Below are 21,568 nucleotides of genomic sequence, written 5' to 3'. Positions count from 1 at the left end.
TAGGGGACAACATTCAGACAGCCATAACAGTTGCCAAAAATGCTGGCATGATTGCTCCAACACACAGTGTGATTCTTGTGGAAGCAARCAAAGTGCCTGGATCTTTCTCAGCATCTATAACCTGGCAATCCCTAGAAGAAAACAAGACTGAAGATAACAGAAACCTGGTGAGCATATCAGAAGAAGGTTTTGTGCAGCAGRAAAACAAACTAAGATGRAATGCTTYAAATAAGGAATGARRTTATGTTWGTGTAACAGAGACCTGCCATTCMCCATCAGAWTATGTGCTAGAAGAGTGTTTATAAAGAGTAGATCTTTATAAAAATTTGCTCCCCTAGAGCTTACTTCCTAATATAGTATAATATCCTGTGAACACATTTTGCTAACTGCTTAGCTGGGATAGAGAACAGCTTTGCAGAAGTCCCAGAAAGATTTGTCTCCAACCTTCATGCTTAGCTGATGCCAGTTTAAATGCTTCCTTTCCCAGCAAGATAAGTTTGGTGGTATAGATGTGGTCTTAAAATCTGTGGAGCTGCATTGAATGAACCTGCCCTGTTCAAGCACGTAGAGTGTTAGCTCTTCCTGCAGAATTAAAACACAGATCCACTGTTGAGAAATTGCACRTAGGCAAGATAGGCTAAGAAATTTATTTCATCAAGCATCTCCACAGAGAAGCTGGGATGAAAACCAGTTGCTTTCTCCTGAAGAGTTTGAAGGTGCTGACCCTTCTCTGGGAAGTGCAGAGTCAGGCAGATGGTTGGGAATGTCTGCAGGGGCTGTGAAATGGCTCCTCAGCCTGAAAGGCTTCTGCCATGTGTTTCACTGCAGAAAGACTTGCTCAGAGATGTGATGCCCATCAGATSTCTCCAGTCCCTCTCCTTTCCAGTGCAGATCACCAGATTGGCACTGTTGCATGAACTCTATCAAATGCAACAATTCTTTTGATAGAACTCTTTCAGCAAACACCCAGTTAACACTGAAATTATTGGCGTTATATGCCTCAATCCCTTTACAAATCCAAGCAAAGGCAACAGGCCTTGAACCCAACTCTTCCAGAGTTTTCAAAAGCACCCTCCTCATGGTGTGTCCTTTACTTTCTCTGTAGCAGTGTCTGTGTAAATGCTGAGTAGCTTTTGAGGGTCTGGCACAGCACTCAATCTGTTTTATTTTTTAGGAGGATGAGAGTCAGACTGACCCAGGAATCAGGCTGGCACTGGAATCAGGCCAGTACCATTTTGCCATGAGTGGAAAATCTTACCAAATTGTAGCACAGCATTTCAGGCCCTTACTTCCAAAGGTAAGATGTGGATGGTTTAACTGGAGTAGCCTTGCCATTCAGGAGGTATGGATTGTCCTGGTACAATTAGCTGATTTGACCTGTACCAGAACATCTTTTGGGAACAATTATAACCCTGAAATACTTATGGGCTGGATGAATCTCCAATATTATTATATGTTTGTAAATGTGATATTTGGTGATTTTTATTCAGATTATTACTGAAATTGCTTACTTCAAGTGTTTTTACAGTAATTTCTTTATTTTCTCCTTATAGCTCTTGCTGAATGGAACAGTTTTTGCTAGAATGTCTCCTAGTCAGAAATCCAGCCTTGTAGAAGAGTTTCAAAAGCTGGAGTAAGTTCCTAATGATTTTGAAGATGTTTGTTGAATTTCCAGGCTTAAAAAGAGTCTAGCAAGAGCTAACTTTTGTCTAGCACAGAGTTTCATGGAACTAAAACCTCCACAGATCTACAGCTTGGAAATTAAATTTCAAAAGCCTGTTAAAAAAGAGGCACTGAACTCCATGCTGRTTTGGCAACATGTCAAAGATCAAACACTCCCATGGTCCTGCTTTTGTTTATTCACATCATCCATCAATTTTACTTCTCTGGGCCTCAAGGATTGGCACTTGTCCCCCAGTGACTTTAAGACTCTCTCCCAGCACTGCAGCTTCCCTGATGATTGGAGTCTTTTCACTGTGCTACTGCTGGCTCAGTGTGGTGGGTTAGAAGATGTGGCAGGACAGTCTGGATTGCTCACAGTATCTGTGTATATGTCTGTATATATATATATACACACACACACACACACATATATATATATATATATATATATATATATATGTATATTCCTGAGTCCCAGGCATCATGTTGCCTGTTGTTCAGCTGTTTCCCAAGTCTTTTAAAGACCCTCACCCTTACTTCACCCAGCTAAGCCCAGACCTTGCCCTGGAGCAAGGTGAGTTTTAGACTGTTTAAGATTATCAGCCTGGTGGGTGAAGTTGTGAGCACCTCAGCTGCTGTCGGGTCAGACAGGCTTTGCCTTTCCAGAAAGACTTTTAACCAAAAACTTGCATGACTTGCATGGAGCCAACTCTGATTCCTCACTTGTCTTGTCTCTTTATTTTTTAGTTATTTTGTGGGCATGTGTGGAGATGGAGCCAATGACTGTGGGGTAAGTGAAATTTTTTTACAGTATATTTTAAAAATGAGAAATTAATGCAATGCCAGTAGAATATTCCAAACTGAGGACATGCTGAAGATGGGAGTGCACCGCTTATTCACAGAGCACCTGTACCATTACCAGTGCTAATTTAGTTCCCACAGTGTGGTCCTTACCATGCAAGAGCTGTCCTAGGCAGAGATTTTTGCAGTTTGTGATCTCAAAGACTGATTCATTTTCTTTGCAAAAACCCCCAGAAGATTCTCCTGGGGGAAGCAAGCAGAGAACCTAGACTATCTGCATAAAGTGTGAGAGCAWATAAGTGCTAAACGAAGAGGCAGAGCCAAACTTCTGCAGCTGGTGGTGGATGGCTTTGGGCTCTGTGGAAAATGAACTTCCCTGTGCTCTCATTCCCAATCTTTCCCTGGACCCAACATCTCGCTGGAGGAACCCTCAGGGTGGAGCACACTCAGGGAGTAAAGGGGATTGCTGTTCCCAGAACAAATCCTGTAATGAGGGATCACTGCCTGGCTGATGTGTAAGCTGTGTGAGCTCTGAGGAGGAATTGACTTTCAGGCTTTGAAAGTGGCGCACGCAGGGATATCRCTGTCGGAGCAGGAGGCATCTGTGGCTTCACCCTTCACATCCCGAACCCCCAGCATAGCCTGTGTGCCAGAGCTGATCAGGTAAGCATGGGTTTTTGTTTCCCATTTCATAAAGAAGGCAGTTCCCACTCCTCTCAAATAGTAGTTCTTGGGTGTTCCCACCAAGTTCCAATATGCATATCAAGAGAAAAATAAATATCTGTGACCTTGAAATTGCCATTTGCCTAGTTTCTATCTGAAATCCCTTTAAGATACATTAATTATCTCAAAACTACAAGAGGAGGGCATTTACAGTTGAACTTCATGTCATCAAAAGTATTTTAAATGCAAAAGAAATAATAGAATGCATAATGCTCCATAAAGCCGAATTAAATGTCCGCCAGCAAACCTGTACATGAATGTTAGGTTCTACTTCTGATACCCTGCAAGCAAAATTAGGCATCTGTTATGCCAGGATCCTGATTTTGGTAACTGGGGCATTTGAGTAGCCACAGAGAGTGCATTACCCTCATTGCATACTGCATGTCCACTGTGGGAGGAGAAAACTTGTTAGTTTTGAACTCACTTTGCAGCTGCTTGGCTTTGAATGTTTTTCCTCATACGGAGTTGTTTCCTGCACTMTTAATGTCAGCAGAAAAGGTTGCTCTTGTAAATTGTAGTCTACAGAACACAGGTGACTGGCATCAAGCCCGTTTCCCTGCAACAAGATATCTGCAAGTGAAGAGTTTACTTTCATTTACGTCAGATTTTATTCATTTCACATCCCAGCAAGACACTGGCAGAGGCTTCTCTGCTTGTGACACATGCCWTGTTTTACAGGAGCCTTTTGAGAGGACTGGCACCAGGAGCAGMCCCATCCCTGACTGCTGTCCTCTGTTCATGTCTTCACACAGGGAGGGCCGTGCTGCTCTTGTCACTTCCTTCTGCATGTTCAAGTACATGGCRCTGTACAGCACAATTCAGTACCTTGGTGTTCTCCTGCTTTACTGGGTATGTATTGGGAACACCTTGGCTGGAATTGGATCAGCTGCTACCCCCTTGTAGGACAAACAGGACATAAAAGCCACGCAAAACTAGGAGATGGGGTTTTACCTTTGGCAGAGCTGAAAACTTCTGTGGTCCTCCTGTACCCTCAGCTGAAAACTGGAAAGACTCTTCCCATTAACTTCAGCCAGAGAGCTCAAGATCCAAGCTGGGCAAAAAGAAAGCTGAGATACTGAACAGTGTTTTGGATGAGGGCATATGTCTGTGAAGAGTCTGGTGTAAGCATATGCTGTTACAATTTATTCAGCATTTAAAGCATGAATTAACTTGACAGTGAGCAAATCCCCTGGAGTGCCTTAAACCACTTTTGCATGGCTTCTTCCCAGATGGAGAGAAGGGCTTTGTGTTCAGAAGTAACCCAGCAGCGAGAAAGCAATCTCTTCAAATATTCTTCTCTTCTATTGCACAGAGTGAGCTGGAAGTGTAGTCAGTCCAAGCAAAGTGCAAAATGAGAATATTCGCTGCAGGCCCTGTGGTAGGAGCCTATTGGCAAGGTGGTGAAATGTGTGGTCTCCCTGTCTGCAGAGCAGCATTTCAGAGCAGAGGAGTAGCTCCATGGATACAATGTGGCTTTCTAGAGATGATATAAACATACCCATGGAAAATGTCTGATTTGTGTTTTTTTTTTTTTCTTTGTTTTCCTCTTTTCAGCAACTAAACTCCTTTGGGAATTACCAATTTTTGTTCCAAGACCTGGCTATTACCACTGTAATTGGTGTGACAAGTAAGCCCCTTAGTCATCCTATGTATTAATGAGAGAATAATCTCAAACATTTTTCTTCTCCTTGGAAATGCATAATTCTGTGTACAGAAAAGAAGAAAATGGAGACTAATCTTCCTACATCCTCAGTGTAGAGTACAGGATGTTTAGTTTGGTAGAAGAGGGCTCTTGTTTGAGCACTCAGTGGTGCATTTGCTGAGCRTGTAGGTTGTTGCTAACCGGGGTGCTGTCTTCAGGAGGAGTAAATACACACCCAGCACAGTAGAAAGCCTAATTGGGCTTTTTTTTCTGTTGACCTAGGAAGGCAGATTGAGAAGATACCTGATTCCATGCTTAAATGAAAAAGTAGGGATTAATTTTTTTTAGTCCAACTCACGTTTGAAGCTGTGTAGGCCGGAGCCCCTAAAGCAAAGTGAGGCGAAAATGGAGAAGAAAGAAATGACAGGTATTGGACACTACAGAGCAGGCAGTTGTAAGCCAAGAATAAGAGAAGMAGAAAGAGAAAGAGTAAGTACAGGAAGAGGTTTAAGAAGCAGGAATGACAAAGACAGAGCCATGAAAAGCATGTAGCAAAACCACATCCTGGTGTGTTCCGTCCTTGCTGGAACACAGACAACAGGAAAATRCTTTAAATCAAGCCTAGAAAGGTCAGCCACAATGACACTGGGTGCCAAAAACTACATTGCTGTAAGTAGCCCATCTGGAATTRCATCAAAGCTTTCTGCATAGCATTTTTACTCAAAGGCTGGGTAACTTTGTTGAACATAAGAGCAGAGGAAAACCTGTTATATCAGGAAATGCAGTCCCGCTCCAGCTCAAATAACCAGCCACTAGGTGTTTGGTGCAGGAGGATGCTCAGAACATGGGCAGCAGAAAATCCCAARCCACAGCTGACAAGTGACAGAAAGAGAACAGAAGAGCATAAGTATATGTTCATATCCTTGGGCCTAACAGTAGCCAAATAAAACTAAAAGCTGACGTTTTGTTTTTCAAAAATGCCTTATGCTAATCAGATGCCATTAATTAACCTCTTCCATGTCAATACAATTTTGTAAGAAAACAGCTCTGAATTTGGWACTTGATACAATCTTTGTATGTTTTATAAAGAATATTGGAGACTGTAAAAGTGCCATTGATACAGGGAGTATTACACAGCAGTGTTGGTTGTATCTAGGGCACAAGTAAACACATCTGTGCATRTTTCAGTGAGTTTCACAGGTGCCTATCCAAAGCTGGTCCCCTACAGACCACCAAGCCAGCTCATCTCACCCCCACTGCTGCTCTCTGTTGTACTCAACATCCTCTTCAGCCTCRGCATGCAGATCTTCGGGTTTGTGGTGGTCCAGCAGCAGCCCTGGTATTCCAAGACTGATATCCACAGGTAAGTGTCCTTTCTGGGGCTCTGGATACCGTAAGATTGACCTTGTGGGGCTGGTCTGCATGAAAATATTGATCAGTTTAACTGCAGCATGAGCAGCTGCAGCAGACCCTGTGCTGCCCACAGGATACAAACATTTTAGCTAAGATTGTCTGAGGTCCCTAAGCTCTCCAGCATCCTGCTACACACAGTTCRTGTGGTGGGAATGCTTCTGCTGAGCACAGAGAGGAGGATTTGRTTGCAAGAGAGACCAGGTTTGAGCTCAGGATCTGACAAGTTCAACAAGCTCAACCCAGTGGTGAGATCACAGGCATTGCCAATATCCTGTATCATGGCTGTGAGGGAGGATTCTGATTGATAATAGTGGGAAATGTGGGAAATAACCAGGCCAGTGATCATTCCCTGAACAGTGTGGTACTTTTTTCAGTGCCTGCCTCTCAGTGAACCATGAGGGGAAYTCATCCTCCAGCCTGGGGCTCCATGGAGTGGGTGATGGAGCCCAGGAGCAAGCAGACAATGGCTTCAAGAGCTATGAAAACACCACAGTKTGGCTGCTGAGCACCATCAATTGCCTCATTGTAGCACTGGTGTTTTCCAAGGGAAAGCCTTTCAGGCGACCCATCTACACAAACTGTAAGTATGGGGAGAGAGRAAGGGGTATATGAGTCAACTCAGGAGGTCAATTAAATAAGGAAATATTAAAACTTGACCAAAATTATGTCAGCCACAAAATCAGGAGAAAGACTGTTATGTGAAAAGTAGGTGAACACATATGTTTGTGACCCTTCCAGAAGTTGCAATGAGTCAAGGAAGAGCTGCTCTTTTTCTCTGTGGGACAAAACCTATTGCAGTTTCTCAGACAAATATCTCTTCGGCTCTTTTAATTTTCTTTTTTAATTGTGCTTTGCTGAAGAGTTAAAATAATGCTGCAGGTTTCATGGCTTTGATGCTTTGGTATAGCAACAGTGAGAAGGGGGCTTTCCTCCCAGATAGCAGAAAAGTGGATCATCAGTCACATGGAATAAGGCAAAACAAAAATGAGTGGGTGGAGGGTGAAGTTGGATGCATGTCAGCTAACAGAAAAGTAATTTACTCATCATTTGCCTGCAGATGGGGAAGGTAATAGGTTCTCCATTATTTAGAGTCTTTAGACCCTGATCAAGAGCRAAGTCCTGACATCACTGAAGTTGAAGGCAACATTCCTAATCATATTAACAAGATCAAGACTACGTTCTGGAGGTTTTTCTGAAYGACAGGATAGACTGATATCAGAGAGACATTCACTGGAAGGCTGTAAAGCTTCTCATATGTGAGAAGTCAAATCAAATATTCCAAATACCCATTTGGTCTTTTAAATCTGTGGTTTCAAAGCTTGTCCCTCACTCAAGTACAACTACTTGACTGAGTAAAGCTGGGGTTTACCCTGTGCATTTTTCTTTTGCTGGAAGTTCCTTTCTATCTCATGGTTTCTTTTGATGGCTGTATAACACAGAAAATTATTACAATCTTCTGCAGTAATGATCCCCACRAGACCTGTGGGTTTCTGTCTTTGCTCTTGTCCCTTCAGATGTGTTCATACTGGTGCTCATGGGRCAGCTGGGCGTCTGCCTCTTCTTGATGTTTGCTGACATTGATGATCTCTACTCCAAGATGGATGTGAGTATTGTTCCAAAGGAGATTTCCTTCCTACTGCCAGTCCCATTATAAGCACACTGGGATTGTTTCATCAAAAGGCACAGACTTTTGCAGGRAGACATGGCAACTCTAAATTGTGATGGGAGCTGGTAGGGGTGGGCACAATCCCTCTATCAGCGCTGCCTCTCTGGTGCATCCTAAAGTGGAATGATTTACATGATCTCCACCCTATGATCTCACTTTCTGTGTTGTGATGATTATGTTGGAGTCTGTCTGCCTGGAGGGTTATGAGGAGCAGAACACCTGGCCAGCAGGGAAGAGCACAGGGTTGAAGTTTGATGCAGTTTGTCTGTTTGTTGTGTTTCCATTTGAAAATTTGAGTATTTAAGATGGGTCATATATTGAAAGAACCCTGGGAGTGAGAAGAAGCGGGGTAGGAGATGCTGTGTTTTGACAGAGTACCCTGGAAAGAGAATGCAGTTCTACATTGTCTCCTTTACTGGCATTCAGGCTCCTGGGATGCTGCTTGTCAGAGCCATGGCAGTAGATCTCAGTGGACAGCTGGCAGGGATAGTTTTTTTTTTTTTACTTCAAAAAGGGGTTTGCCATGAAAGGTCCTCACAGCCAGGTGCATAGTGTCTTTATACTATTGTGTTTGGCTTATATGAGCACAAATAAATTATAATTTAAAATAACATTAAACATAAAATTATACAGTATTTGATAAATGTTTATATTTATATTAAAATAAATTATAATTTAAAAAAAGAGAGGCCTGTCTGAGAGAAAGAAAAARGAGAACTCTGTCAAGTTGCACCAAGAATRAATAAATAATGAGAGAGGCAAATGTTCAAATGTAGCCACAAACAGCAGTGACAGTGTSTGCCCTGAAAGCTGAATCCAGTGSCCARCTCTAAACGAGTCTYYRCTTAGGGASYACCTCCAAATAGAGGATTTATCCTYAGCTTTTGCAGAACTGGGGTTGTATCCTTTACCCGATTTTCGAGTTGTCTCATTGTGTAACTGTTTGCAGAGCCCGGCTCAGCAGGTAGACYCAGTGAGAGCCTGCCACAAGTCGGCACTGTAAAGCAAATCATCGTCCTCTTGTGGGCTCTGGTGACACACGACATTTTTTCAGCGCTGCAGCTGCAAGGGGATAAAATGATTTTGGGGAGAACTGCAAAACTCCCAGCCCAAGCCCAAGCAGCCTGGAGGGAATACACTGGAATTGCTGAGAAGGGAAAAGGAGGGAGTAGCAATAAAAATCTCTGCAATAGCCTAGTCCTGTAGAAACTGCTGATGCAAATTTTGGATCTGAGCTGCATCTCCAAAAGCAGTTGAGCTACAGCCAGAAAGCCAGTCCCAGTCCTGCCAGCTGCGGGAAGCTGGAATTTGATTTGGAGCTGAAATACTCAGTTTGAACTACTTCTTAGTATTAGAAAGAAATAGGAAGGCAGTTAGAATTCCTCTTGCCCTTCCAAAGAATGGTTTTCTCTGTCTTCTGTACTGCATCACAGGTTTAAAAGCATCTTTATCAGTAATTCCTCAAGACCAGCAGCAATATTAACTCATCAGCGTGGTGAGCCTGTCTGGGACTCTGGCTTTTCATGACACAAAGCTAGGGAAGGGTTTGGAGCACAAGTCATGTGAGGAATGGCTGARGGAGCYGTGTTTGTATAGTCTGGGGAAAAGGAGGCTCAGGGGGGACCTGAATTCATTCTACAATTACCTGACAGGAGGTTTTTGCAAGGTGGATGTCACTTATTTTCTCCCACATGACAAGTGATAGAGAGGAAATGGCCTTAAGTTGTGCCAAGGAGAGTTTAGAGTGGAGAGTAGGGAAAATTTCTTAACTGAAAGGGCTACAGACTGGAACAGACAGCTCAGGAAAGTGGTTGAGCCATCAACCCTGAAAGCATTTAAAAGAAACGTAGCTGTGCCACTCTGGGACATGGGCGAGTGCCAGGTTTATGGTTGGGCTCAATGGTCTTTAGGGTTTTTTCCAGCCTAAATGATTTTGTGTTCTGTTACACAAATACCCACCAGTACTTACTGTGAATAAGTTACTCAACAGCTTCTCCTGCCTTTTCCCAGCTGGTTTGCACCCCTACCACGTGGCGAATCTCCATGGTAATAATGCTTGCAGTCACACTGGCTGTGTCCTTCCTTGTCGAGGTGAGTGTGCCTCACTGGATGTACTGGTCAGCACTAACTGCAGAGGCAAAATGGTCAAGTCTTGCTCTTTCTCTGTCCTTCTCAACTCTGTTTGGGAATATCCAGTAAAACAGGAGCAATTGCTGCTACATCTCACTTGCTCCCTTTTCTTAAAGCCCTCCATCTGAATGATAAGGGAATACAAGGCCTAGCCACCTTTTCTTTCCTCTGGTGACTGAGATCTATCAGGTCCTGCCCCAGGCTAGAAAAATAGGGGCAGTCTGTGGTACTTTCTACTCAGATCCTGAAGACTCTCAGGAGGAGTTGGTCACAGTTCTCTGCCAGAGAACCCTGGTGAAACTGGTCAGAAAAGTGATCAGTTAAAGGCTGTTTAGGGAATGTGGATGAGCAGGGCAGTGGGAAGTCTGGGTCTCCACTATTTGCCCYGTGTGTGTACTCTGGATGAAGAGCAAACTGCTCTCCAGCTCCTCTAAAATCTTTTTGCTTTTACCTTTCCAGGAGGCTGTCATTGAGAACAGGGCCCTTTGGCTGCTTCTGAAAAAGACCTTCCAGTACCACTCCAAGAGCCACTACAAGAGGCTGCAGCGTGTGTTAGAGCAGGACTCAGCCTGGCCACCTCTGAATGAAACCTTCTTCTCAGACTCTGTGGCAGTAACAGTAGAGGGAAATATGGGAGGCCATAGCAATCCAACGTTTGAGAGTGGGGAGGACTCACTCTGAAGGAGACTGCAGTGGATGCACGCTCAGGAGAGTTGCATTTGGCTGTGAAAGGACTCAGTGACTTCAAAAAGAGGGAGGACTGTCTCACCACTGCTCCCCCATTCTAGGACTAACCAGCTCCTGCTTCCCTCTAAATTAACTGGAAGCACAAAAGCTGCTGCAGTAACCTAAAGCTACGGTGATGTTTCCTCTGCCCCTTTTCCCACACACAAATGGCTGCCAGCTGTAAATTGAACACCTTGCTGAATATTGGTAAAGTATTTGTGGTTGGAACACCCCATTGCTGCATCCCTCTGTKGAACTGCATGATGCAATCCCTGTGGGTGGGAGATCTTCCAGAAGAAAAGCAGCTAATTGGAATAGTAGAACTCCGCTTTGGGAAAACAGGAAGAACTTACTCCTGATAGAGGYTACTGAGCATAAACATTCCTGGTTTCTCACGGGGTTTCAGATACTGCTACTCGTTGTCCTGCTTTTGTTGGAGGTTTTAACTCWTCTGGCAATACTTGGCTTCCAGAGCTGGAAGGAGCTGCAAACAGCCAAAGCTTTCTAGAAGTGTCTGCTCCCAGCACCATTGTGCTCTTCCCATGATGGGAACAAAGAGAGCTCTCCTGTTAGCTCACTGCTACCAGGCAACCTGTCTGCCCTCTTAGTTTTTAGCAAGTGATACTTGCATTTTATGGGTGAAAAATTTTTGGCCTGAAAAGCAGAGTGATTTAATTATTAACATTTTTTTTTTTTTTTTGTCAGGAGGTATTTGTTCAGGATATTCAGTTTGAAAAAGTAGAAAGGAACATGTACTAATTGCAAACTGATCTCATCCTGTAGGTCATCAAGGACACACTGTCCCTTGTGGTGTGAGCTTGTTCCACTAGGGCAGGTGCTGCACAGCGGGACTGCCTCCTGGCATCAGCTTTACCAGCACCAAAAGAAGCAAACATTGAAGGGGTTATTAACCTCAAGGACCTAAGGCCGGAAATAAAAGATGCAAAGCCAACTAAGTTTCAAAATAGTTTTTTAAAATTCTGTGGCATGCTCTTAAGTTGAACCATCTGAGGTTCTGTCTCTGGTTTCTCCATAAGTGCAGGTGCAATTCATTCATCGGCTCATATCCCTMATCTGTTAACCTTTGATGGTGACTTTTACTCATTTTGCTGTGCTGTGTTTATCACACGTAAATGCAATAACACTGTGCATTCTGCCAGTGTTACCTTCTCAAAAAAATGCAGCTTCTACCTGCACATTCTCTCTTAGCCCACTGATATTAATCTGTGTTCCTCCTAAACTGCATTTTGCAATCTTGGTTCCCAGCTGGGTAAAACAAGACAGTCAATCAGAAGGGCTTTGGACCAAGAGGAACACTTCCTTCTTTGGATAAGGTGTGCAGGGAAGCTGTGCCTTCTGAGTTGACTGCACAGTTTGTTTTCCACAGCTGGAGCTTGCCCATGCTTTTTCTGGGTGGGGCCGAGAAGCACTTTGTTACTGCAGACTGTATTTTCCCACTGCTGTGTGCTAAAGCACTCTTGTGCTGCCACAGGAAGCCCAGAGTCAGGCAACTGCAATCACAGGCAAGACTTTCTTGGTTTTTAGACTTAAAAAGTAGCTTTGGAAACAGAGAAAATCAGAAGACAATATCATTTGTTTTGAGTCAACACATCTGCACCGAATGGTTTGAAAATATTCTAGCTTGAAACTAAAAATAACTAAGAAAATAAATAACTAACTAATAGCTAAGAAGAAAAAGAAACCAACAAACTAACCCAAATCTATAATATTTCAACTTGAACAAAACATTTATTTGACCCAAAGCACTTTTTAAATCTGTTTTTGACAAGTTTGACATAAGCAAATGGAGTAAATACCTTCCTCCCTTACAGTAGTTTGCATAAGGGTAGATGCCTGTCATAAAGCCACACAAATTGACACAAACCAGAAATGTTTCATATTTATTCTTAAAAGTGTCTCAAAAGTTTTCATGAGTTCCAGGTTCATAGCAAGATCCACTGGAAAGGAAAGGCTAGATGCTCCGTGCATTCCTTGCAGCTTGAGGTACCAAAGAGCAGGTTRGTGGAGTTACTCCTGACATCCTGTCTTTTAGATACATTTTTCTTGAAGACAAAATTCACTGTCCTATTTATGAACTCCCTCACAAAACAAATATGTTGCTGCATGTGATACAGTGACAGCTGCAGTAGCAATGAAGACCAGGCATGTGATTTATATTTAGATACYACTGACACTATAAAAGTATCAAGTCTTGGCACACCTGTGGTAATGGCTGGGTTGGTGTTCTAAAGACCTGCTTGCCTGCTACTGGAACACAGCCTTACCTGCAAGAGAGCAGAATTCACGTGTTAGGTAATGTTTAACCCCTGCCACTTTAACTACTCTAACCACTCTGATCACCTCTACCCCTTGAACCTCCTGCTCCTTTTCAAAGGGGTCAGAAAGCCAGGCTAGCACTTGGTGGGACAGTTATGAGGATTTCACCTGGGTGCTTTTGAATGGGGTGACTGATACTTCACAGACATAATCTGTGGGGGAAAGCTGGTGAACCTCTTTTTTGGCTATTAGTACACATTCCTGGCAGAAAGTTGCAGGGAAAAATAGGAAGCTAAGAAGATGCTGCATACTTGTAACAGCAAAATATTTCCCTTGTGATGACTCTGTCCCTTCCTGGAGAGCAGTGCTGTCAGTGACTGATATCATCCTCCTCCTCTGCTGCTGGTCCTCATTTCTCGCACACCTTTTCCTGTGACATCTTGCCTCCTGACTGAGCAGTGATGCAGACCTGGAGTGCTTGTGCTTTTTGCATGTGCTGGGACTTGCATCTGCTGCCAAATCATAACTGTCCTTTCATGGAGGCTCTTGATGATGATTTTGAGTGGAATTTTATTGGTGCCACTAAGGAACCCTCATTCCTCTTTAACAGCCTTGGTTTAGTAGTTCTCTACAGAGAAATGCTGCTGCTGCTGGGCTTGCTTGTGGCCTCAACAGCAGTGTGAAGCACAAGTGGATTTTCAAATGGATGGAAATGTTTGCAAAATTGCTATTTTTAATTGCTTTATTCACCTCGGAACCGCCTTTTTTCCTGTGACACAAACACAAGATGGGGTTTTGCTCCTGCGTAAATAAGGACACTCTGTGGGACTGATCTTCCTCCACAGAGGACAAAACACACATATCTGATGGATAAGAGGACAAACAGTCATGGATGGTTACTTCCTGAATTTACATGTAGAAATGCTGGGTAGGCATTTCTGCCAAAATGTAAGCAGGAAGTCTGCATACAAAACATTGTCATGTCATCTGTGTTCATGAGTGTCCTTAAAATGGGAGAAACCTATAAATGCTGGGAGTCTAACTAATATGTGCTTGGATTTTTAGCAGAGTATGCTTGAAACCCTGCAAAACACATGAAATGCTGCAGGGCTGCTGAAATTGTTGGATTTGATGCTACCAACCTTTCAGTGCCCTCTGGAGAGGGATTTTGAAGAGAACTCCAATGTGTCACTCTGAAAAGTTCATTGAATTTGAACTTTGCACTTCCATCCAAGACTGAAACTTCATGTTTGAAATATTAATGGTAGTGCCTGGAGGCAGCCTGGTCCTCATAAGCTTGTGGTATTCCAGTCCAGATACAGCTTCAGTGTCCAAAGGCTGGCACCCTGATCTGGTGTCTCTTTGGCCCAGTGAATGTTGAAGAATGTATTCAATTTTTAATGAGGGACCAAATCTATCAGGTGAATAATTCATTTCAATTCCAGTCTTTAAGCAGGAAGCAYTTTCACAGGCTATTTTAGTTCCACTAGCTCTACGGAATAGTCTGTCACTCCTTCAGAGAAGCCAAGTGCTGGGTAAATCTCCAAAAGTCTTCATCTAAATCTTTTGCTCTTAGTTAGGTGCCGCAATAACCAAAATCATGCTCTCAGATACCCGTGGGGCTTGTGGCCAGTTGTAACATAACACATAATAGTGAGCAGTGACTGTTGTTATAAGGCTGACACAATGTGGAGCAGATGGAAGTATGGAAGTACGAGGAAATTAAGCTGTCATTTTAGCACAAGTCTAAGGCTGATTACTGCTGACCTCCCAGATCATTAGGTTCTATTTTTTTCCAAATAAATATAATATTCACAGTGACTTTTTAAATTCACAAAATATTGAAGACTTTTATGCTGTTTCAGTCTTCTCCCTCCCCCATATTTGGGTACTGTTTTGTGAGTTGCAATTGCATAACATCAGAAATGTTATGGTCACCTCAGTTAGACCCCTGTGCTGGGAAATCACATGACTTACAGTTCTCAAGTCTGACTTTTGGCTTCCAGCACAGTTGCTGCCAAAGTGGAAATTAAGCATTAACTTTTCTGTTTACAGATGTGTAAGCTGATAAACTTCTCCCTGGTAGCCAGGAGGGCGATCCTGTCCTGGGGGGCATCAGGCACAGCATGGCCAGCCGGGCAAGGGAGGGGATTGTCCCGCTCTGCTCTGCCCTGGGGCAGCCTCACCTCCACTGCTGGGGGCAGTTTGGGCACCACAATGTAAGGAAGACATGAAACTATTGGAGGGTGTCCAGAGGAGGGGAAGGAATGTTGAGCAGCCTTGAGGGGAAGCTGTGAGGAGCCTCGAGGAAGCCTTGAGCTGAGGAGCAGCTGAGGGCCAAATGCTTTTGAGAATTTGGAAAACGTATGTTCAGGCTGAAGACATGCAAGGCTGGGCTGGATGAAGACACTGTAATTTTGTCACAGAAGTTATTTATCAGAGTCCTCCCRTTTCATATCAGAGTCCTCCCCTCTAAGAAGCTGCTGGCTGACAAGGTGTGTCTGCGAGACCACAACACAGCCCATTACCATTTAGTCTGGTCTGTTAAGGAGAGCTTTGAATAGATATGTTTATCTTTGATCACCACTAGCATCCCCTGTTACTAGCACAGTCACAGTGAAATGAGTCTGGAAGAAAGCAGCTCTATAAAAAAGCACAATGAATCCAGGACCTGTTGTCCCTCTGGGCCATCAAATCTTCTTCTGTTTCCAGCACATTATACCTTGTTCTCACTCTGATCATAATTGGCTTATTAATTAATTAATACTTGAGAGACACTGTGAAGCTGCCAAACATCACATAAAACCAGCAAACATTTATATCTTATTAAATATACAATAGCATATTTTGTAAGTGGAATTAAATTCCTTTACTGTCACTGCCTGTTTTCAGCTTAGCTGACAGCTAGTCTTACAATGCGTTTAAAAAGTGAACATTTAAGAAAGAGTAATTATGCAAATAGGCTAATGAGATCCATGCATACAGCAATAGTTCCTCCTCATGTTCTTGGCAAATCCCCAGCACATTCCCAGCCAGGCCCACATTGGACACATTGGCAAAAGAATCTTTACATTGTAATACCTTACAGAGGACATTTTTAATTACATGAATTTATTCTGACACATGKATCCAGTTTTGTTCTGCTGCCTATGTGAGACACTGCCTGCAAGGGTACCTTGGTGGAGATCACTCTGGCAGTGCTCGAGCTGCCTGCCTTTTGGTGGGCTGTGAGCCTGATCAGCATCCTCACTGGAGCCTCCCTGGAGCACTGGAGGAGGGCCAAGAAGAGATTGTACTACGTGYCTGCAGTTTGGTCCCACTGGAGGAGTCTTTTATTGGTTGACACTTATTAATTTMATCTCATTAATTTGCATCAGATAGTAATTTCCTCTCTGCTTTCTTAAGAAGTATTTGGAATATGATTATTCTCCTCTTGCAATGAATTTCTTCTTTCATTCATTATGGCATAATTATYTCTGTGGTGTTGAAGTTTCTGCTGYRCTAATAACTACTAATGATCCTAGAACTTGATATGGGGTGTATGATTTGTCCGGGCCACTAGAAAAGATGAACATTTTGAGTTTGGTATCACATGTACTGAAGTGCTGAAGTCAGTTAATGCATTTTGCGATATGAATTAAACAGTACAGTTCTGAATATAATTGACTTTAATGTTTACATATTGTTATTCCTTCAGGATTTCAATGGTCTTTAGGCTTGCAATTGAGATGTAGCCTGCCAGGGTCTAAGAAAGTCCCTAAAGGCATGTGATCTTTGCAACTCTGATCTGTGGTCTCACAGATTTTGCTTCATGTAATTTACAGAAGGTAGGTGAGAWTTGACAAGCACCAAAATCAGCAACACTTAATTTCAACAGATGGAGCATTATCCTAACATTTACACRATGAAAGATTTATTGACTAGATTAAGAATATTTATTGAACTGTGCTGAGAATGACATAACTGAACAGCCCTGTGCATATTCTCCTAATGCCCTCAGGGTAATTAAAAGCTCTCAGGCTGCTGCTGAGTTCTGTTTGCCCTGAATTAGCAGTGGCCTTTGTGGCTACACCTGCCATCACAGTGCCCAGGTGCCTTCCTCAGAGGGAAGGAGCTGAGCAAGAARCAGGGACACCCAATGCACTCTGCTTCCCCAAACACACCTGGAATATCTGTCTTGAGAAAAATGTGGAAGGAGAAAAAATGACAAGGTAGTTAAGCGTAGAGATCCAGAAACCCTCCAGGCAAAGACATGGCAGGGAGAAGAACAGACCCTTTCCTTTTCATGCCATGGCCCACCCATGCTGTGATAGGTTTTTCTGAACATTGTATATGAGAAGGTTGGGTCAAATTTTGTCCCTGAACCAAGTTTCTGCCTTGCAGTGACTTGATRTTTAGGGCTAACACTGACCTCTGTGTGCTCTGTGTGCTTGAACTGAATTGCTGCAACATCAGAATCCAAAACCTAAAAAAACACATATTCAGTGTATTTGAGTATTTCYACTTTCTACTCCTAACAGTACATTAATGCTACTTGTTTTTAATATAAAAATGAATTTTATTGTGTACAAATTTTTGGCAGTTAAATTAAATCTCAAGGCACACATCAGTAATCTTCTACACTATGTTATTTAAAAACCAATGCTTCTTAGAAATAATAGTGRCTGAAAAACAACAGCTCAAAGATCAGCCCTTTAAACTTCTCTTCCTAAGTGAGCATCTTGAGTTTCGTTTTCCTGGTGTCCATAAAACACCCCAACCAGGAAAACCTACCCAAGGCCTTTACATCTCCCATCACCCTACTGCTCATCTCAATGCCTTTGGAAGGCAAAAATAGATATAATCCTGTTTTATGTGCAAGGAACTAAGGCTGGAAAAGAAAGCACATGCCTCAATGGAGGGGCATATGTCTAGATTCCTTAAAAATCACTCACAAACTGCTTGACAAGATTGTGGAAGCAGCCTATAGCAGGGCCAGSAAGCAGATCTTGGAAGGCCAGAATTGCTATCTAGTTGCTCATTTGTGGATGCRCAGTTTGTATTGCCTGAGGGCCAGCACACACGAGTTTTTCAGACACCTCCTCTGAAGYAGGCAGGGTTCTGCCCGAATGGGAATGTGGGACAAGAGGCAGTGCCTGGCCCCGGCCCCCGCTGCCCCACCTTGCTGCCCTCTCCTGCGTCTGGCCACACAGCTCCACCAGGGAATAAAACAGTCCTTGGCCTGGGTTTTCTGGAATCCAGCTTGGCTTGAAAAATGCCTCTGATGTCAGAAGCTGGCTCATTCCCATTTTTTCAAATGTAAAACAGCTCTCCCCATATTCCAGAGCCAAACCCTATTACGTATTGCTGACATGTATATGTATTACATACATATATGCATATATATATATATATATCTCCACAAGAATGAGTAACATGTTATCACACAGTAAGGAAACAGGAAGGCAGGAGGCTCATGGAGGCGCTTCARTGGGGATGCTCCCAGATGCCAGGGCTCAGCCAGGACTGTTTYTCTSCCTTTGCATGGRTGCATCACAGGGGGAGAGTGCCAGYGCAGGCAGCTGCARCACACATCTTCAYTGCTGTGTCTCTCAGGACGTTCCCACCTACTCAGGCCCTCAGCAATACTTTTATTTTACCTTTTCATAGAGCTAAGATTAAAATCATCGATTAACAGAAAGAGCCCATAGGATGCGGCTGACAAAACCAGGATAAGGGTAGAAAGTCTGCTCCATCTTCAGAAGAGCATGGAAGGTGAAGTAATGGGGAAAGGAATGGATAATCTACTTACAAAAGCTTCCAGACTACTAGAAAAACCATCACAGACAATGAAACAAAAAGAGATGTGGCCACCAGGCCAGTGCTGCTGGTGGTCACTTTGAATGGTGACATTCTTGACTTATTATTTCTGCAGTGTGGGCAGGGACAAGCAAGGCTGAACTGTTGAGCTTGAACACAAACCTATCCTCAAATAGACAAAGAGGATTATATGCAAGATTAATTTTGTTTTTTACATTTGATTGAGTCTTTGAATTAATTATCAAAGCCGTGCTAGTAAGCCTTCATGACAGTTGTGGCAAAAGCTGGGCACGGATCAGGGACTCCATGTCTTGCTTGAGCTCTTGCTAACAGCACGTATCTTCTAGTATATGCAGTGGTGCGTTCCGTAAGTTGGCCATACTGGATGAAAAAGCTATAGAGAAAGAAATTGAAAGCGCACAGCCAGCCATACCAAGACCATAAAGTGGTGCAAAGGGAGCAATGGGCAGAAGAGAAGCACCAAGAAGGCCGAGTGCACCTGCAGTAAAAGCGGTATTGCCATGTAGTATTCCCTTCCGGGCCTGTAACGGGAAAGTAGAACATAGGATAGAGACATGAAAAACACTTATATTTACCCCCAATTGAGACCTGGCAGGGCAATCAGGGCAATTAAATCAGTGAGGGACATGTGCCCCATTAGCAGAAGGGGTAATACCCAGATTTATAGCCTTAGGAGGTGGYATTSASTAAGAGGGCAGTGTCAGGGTGCAGACAGAGCACAGTGACCCTCCAGGTGCAGGGGCTGTGGGCAGCCCAGAGGCAGTGCTGCTYTGGAGCCCACGCCTGGCCCTTGGCTGTCCCCATGCAGGGTGCAGGCTGTGTCCCAGCCCCGCGGCGAGCAGCGAGCAGCCAGGAGGTGCCCTGGGAGGCACACAGGGGCTCAGCCCGGGGCACTCACCTGGAAACAGAGCCCCTCTCCGTAGCGGAGCGTTGTCACAAAGTGCTCACAGTTGCGGAGAAGCAGACGATATGGCACCTCCTTGTCAATCCAGCGCTCAGCACGCCGGATGATCTCCTCCACAGGGAATGGAACGYGGTRCCARTCATASTTGTTGTTGACATCCCAGTTGTCATTTCCCACCACATCCTTCAGGGGCTCCTTCTTCACCCACGCCCTTCTGCTGCCTGACGTGTGTGGAATCTTTCCAGCTGGTGAGGGCAGAGAGGAGATAAGGCAGGCAGGCAGATCCTCTCTGGCCCCTCCAAGGTCTCAGATGGGTTTCTCACTGCTCCTGGAAAGCCCAGCTACACACACAGGGTTCATCACCAGCCCATGGAGGGACACAGGGCTCCTGGGGCACCCAAACACTCATTCTGCACCCTTCCAGGATGCACCACCTTACCTAAATCTGTCACATGGATGACATATCCACCTCCCACATAGATTGCCCAGTGCTGATATGGGAATATATAATGTCTTCGTCTGATCTCAATCAGGTCCCCAGGATTAGGGTAGTACTTGTCACGTGCCAAATCAGGAATGTGCTCTTGTCCACACGCAGAATCCCTCAGCTGAAAAACACATAGTAAAGTTTCAGCAAGAAATTTAGTTTATTTCTGGAAAATTTAAGGTTAAAATTAATTTTCCCATACAAAGAGCCCATAGGAAGTCACTGATAAAAGCAGGTGCTGGCTGCCCTAATACAGCGACAGTGCATTGCCAGAGGCCTGGGCAGAGTCAGGGACTTGTGCAAGCTCTCCCCTCGTGTCCCATTTGTAGCAAGGAGGTGGCATTCAGTAAGAGGGCAGTGTCAGGGTGCAGACAGAGCACAGTGACCCTCCAGGTGCAGGGGCTGTGGCAGCCCAGAGGCAGTGCTGCTCTGGAGCCCACGCCTGGCCCTTGGCTGTCCCCATGCAGGGTGCAGGCTGTGTCCCAGCCCCGCAGCGAGCAGAGAGCAGCCAGGAGGTGCCCTGGGAGGCACACAGGGGCTCAGCCCGGGGCACTCACCTGGAAAGAGATTGCATCACCATAGCGGAGCTTTGTCATAAAGAGCTCACAGTTGCTGCCACACTCATCATATGGCACCTCCTTGTCAATCCAGCATTCAGAACGCCGGATGATCTCCAGCACAGGGAATGGAACGCGGTACCAGTCATGCTTGTTGTTGACACACCATTCATCTTTTTTGGCCACATCCTTTAGGAGCAGCTTCTTCACCTTTGCCTTTCTGGTGAGTATTCTCTCTGTGGTGTCTGATTTAGGTGGACCCTTTTCATCTGGGGAGGGCAGAGAGGAGATAAGGCAGGCAGGCAGATCCTCTCTGGCCCCTCCAGGATCTCAGATGGGTTTCTCACTGCTCCTGGAAAGGCCAGCTACACACACAGGGTCCATCACCAGCCCATGGAGGGACACAGGGCTCCTGGGGCACCCCAACACCCACTCTGCACCCTGCCAGGCTGCACCAGCCTTACCTGCAGATGTGACATGGATGACATATCCATCCCCCACACAGAGGGCCCAGTGCTGGTAACCTTGCCGTTTGATCTCRATCAGRTCCCCAGGGTTGGGTTCGCGCTTGTCACGTGGCCTATCATGAATGTGCATTTCTCCACTTACAAATGCCCACAGCTGGAAAACACGCACTAAACTGTCATCAAGAAATTTAGTTTACTTTTTGAGAAGGTAAAGGATAAATTGGTTTTCCATGGAATAAGCCCATAGGATGTAGCTGATAAAACCAGGATGAGAGAAGAAAGCCTGCTCCATT

General features: G+C 44.3%; 4 protein-coding genes across 4 annotated transcripts in view; 1 reads left to right on the top strand and 3 right to left on the bottom strand.

Moving 5' to 3' along the window:
- Nucleotides 1–16,786, top strand: part of ATP13A4 (ATPase 13A4) — a 42,224-nt gene extending 25,438 nt beyond the window's left edge. The window contains exons 19-30 of the mRNA XM_057385382.1: nt 4–167; nt 1,175–1,297; nt 1,554–1,633; nt 2,410–2,452; nt 3,017–3,126; nt 3,939–4,035; nt 4,741–4,813; nt 6,017–6,191; nt 6,616–6,821; nt 7,756–7,844; nt 9,918–9,998; nt 10,497–16,786. Of these exons, the coding sequence (XP_057241365.1) occupies nt 4–167; nt 1,175–1,297; nt 1,554–1,633; nt 2,410–2,452; nt 3,017–3,126; nt 3,939–4,035; nt 4,741–4,813; nt 6,017–6,191; nt 6,616–6,821; nt 7,756–7,844; nt 9,918–9,998; nt 10,497–10,718 (1,463 nt within the window). The 3' untranslated portion in view covers nt 10,719–16,786. The remainder of the gene's footprint in view (nt 1–3; nt 168–1,174; nt 1,298–1,553; nt 1,634–2,409; nt 2,453–3,016; nt 3,127–3,938; nt 4,036–4,740; nt 4,814–6,016; nt 6,192–6,615; nt 6,822–7,755; nt 7,845–9,917; nt 9,999–10,496) is intronic.
- Nucleotides 16,787–19,526: 2,740 nt separating this feature from the next.
- On the bottom strand, nt 19,527–20,714 carry LOC130585056 (phospholipase A and acyltransferase 1-like). The gene is made up of 3 exons (XM_057385381.1): nt 20,694–20,714; nt 20,204–20,372; nt 19,527–20,009 (listed from the first exon to the last, which is right to left on the bottom strand). The coding sequence occupies exons 1-3, from the start codon at nt 20,712–20,714 to the stop codon at nt 19,741–19,743; spliced, it is 459 nt and encodes a 152-aa protein (XP_057241364.1). The 3' UTR covers nt 19,527–19,740.
- LOC130585055 (phospholipase A and acyltransferase 2-like) lies at nt 20,565–21,405 on the bottom strand. The gene is given in 1 exon segment (XM_057385380.1): nt 20,565–21,405. A coding segment is annotated over 1 exon segment (615 nt). The 3' UTR covers nt 20,565–20,790.
- A 38-nt stretch (nt 21,406–21,443) lies between these two features.
- LOC130585053 (phospholipase A and acyltransferase 1-like) overlaps nt 21,444–21,568 on the bottom strand; it is a 2,935-nt gene continuing 2,810 nt past the window's right edge. Inside the window, exon 4 of the mRNA XM_057385379.1 lies at nt 21,444–21,448. Coding sequence (XP_057241362.1) covers nt 21,444–21,448 — 5 coding nt within the window. The remainder of the gene's footprint in view (nt 21,449–21,568) is intronic.

This window comes from Malurus melanocephalus, unplaced genomic scaffold (assembly GCF_030028575.1).
Source record: "Malurus melanocephalus ecotype Western Australia unplaced genomic scaffold, MMel_1.1 scaffold_821, whole genome shotgun sequence".
Lineage (NCBI taxonomy): Eukaryota > Metazoa > Chordata > Aves > Passeriformes > Maluridae > Malurus > Malurus melanocephalus.
This window is presented reverse-complemented; position numbering and strand designations above follow the sequence as displayed.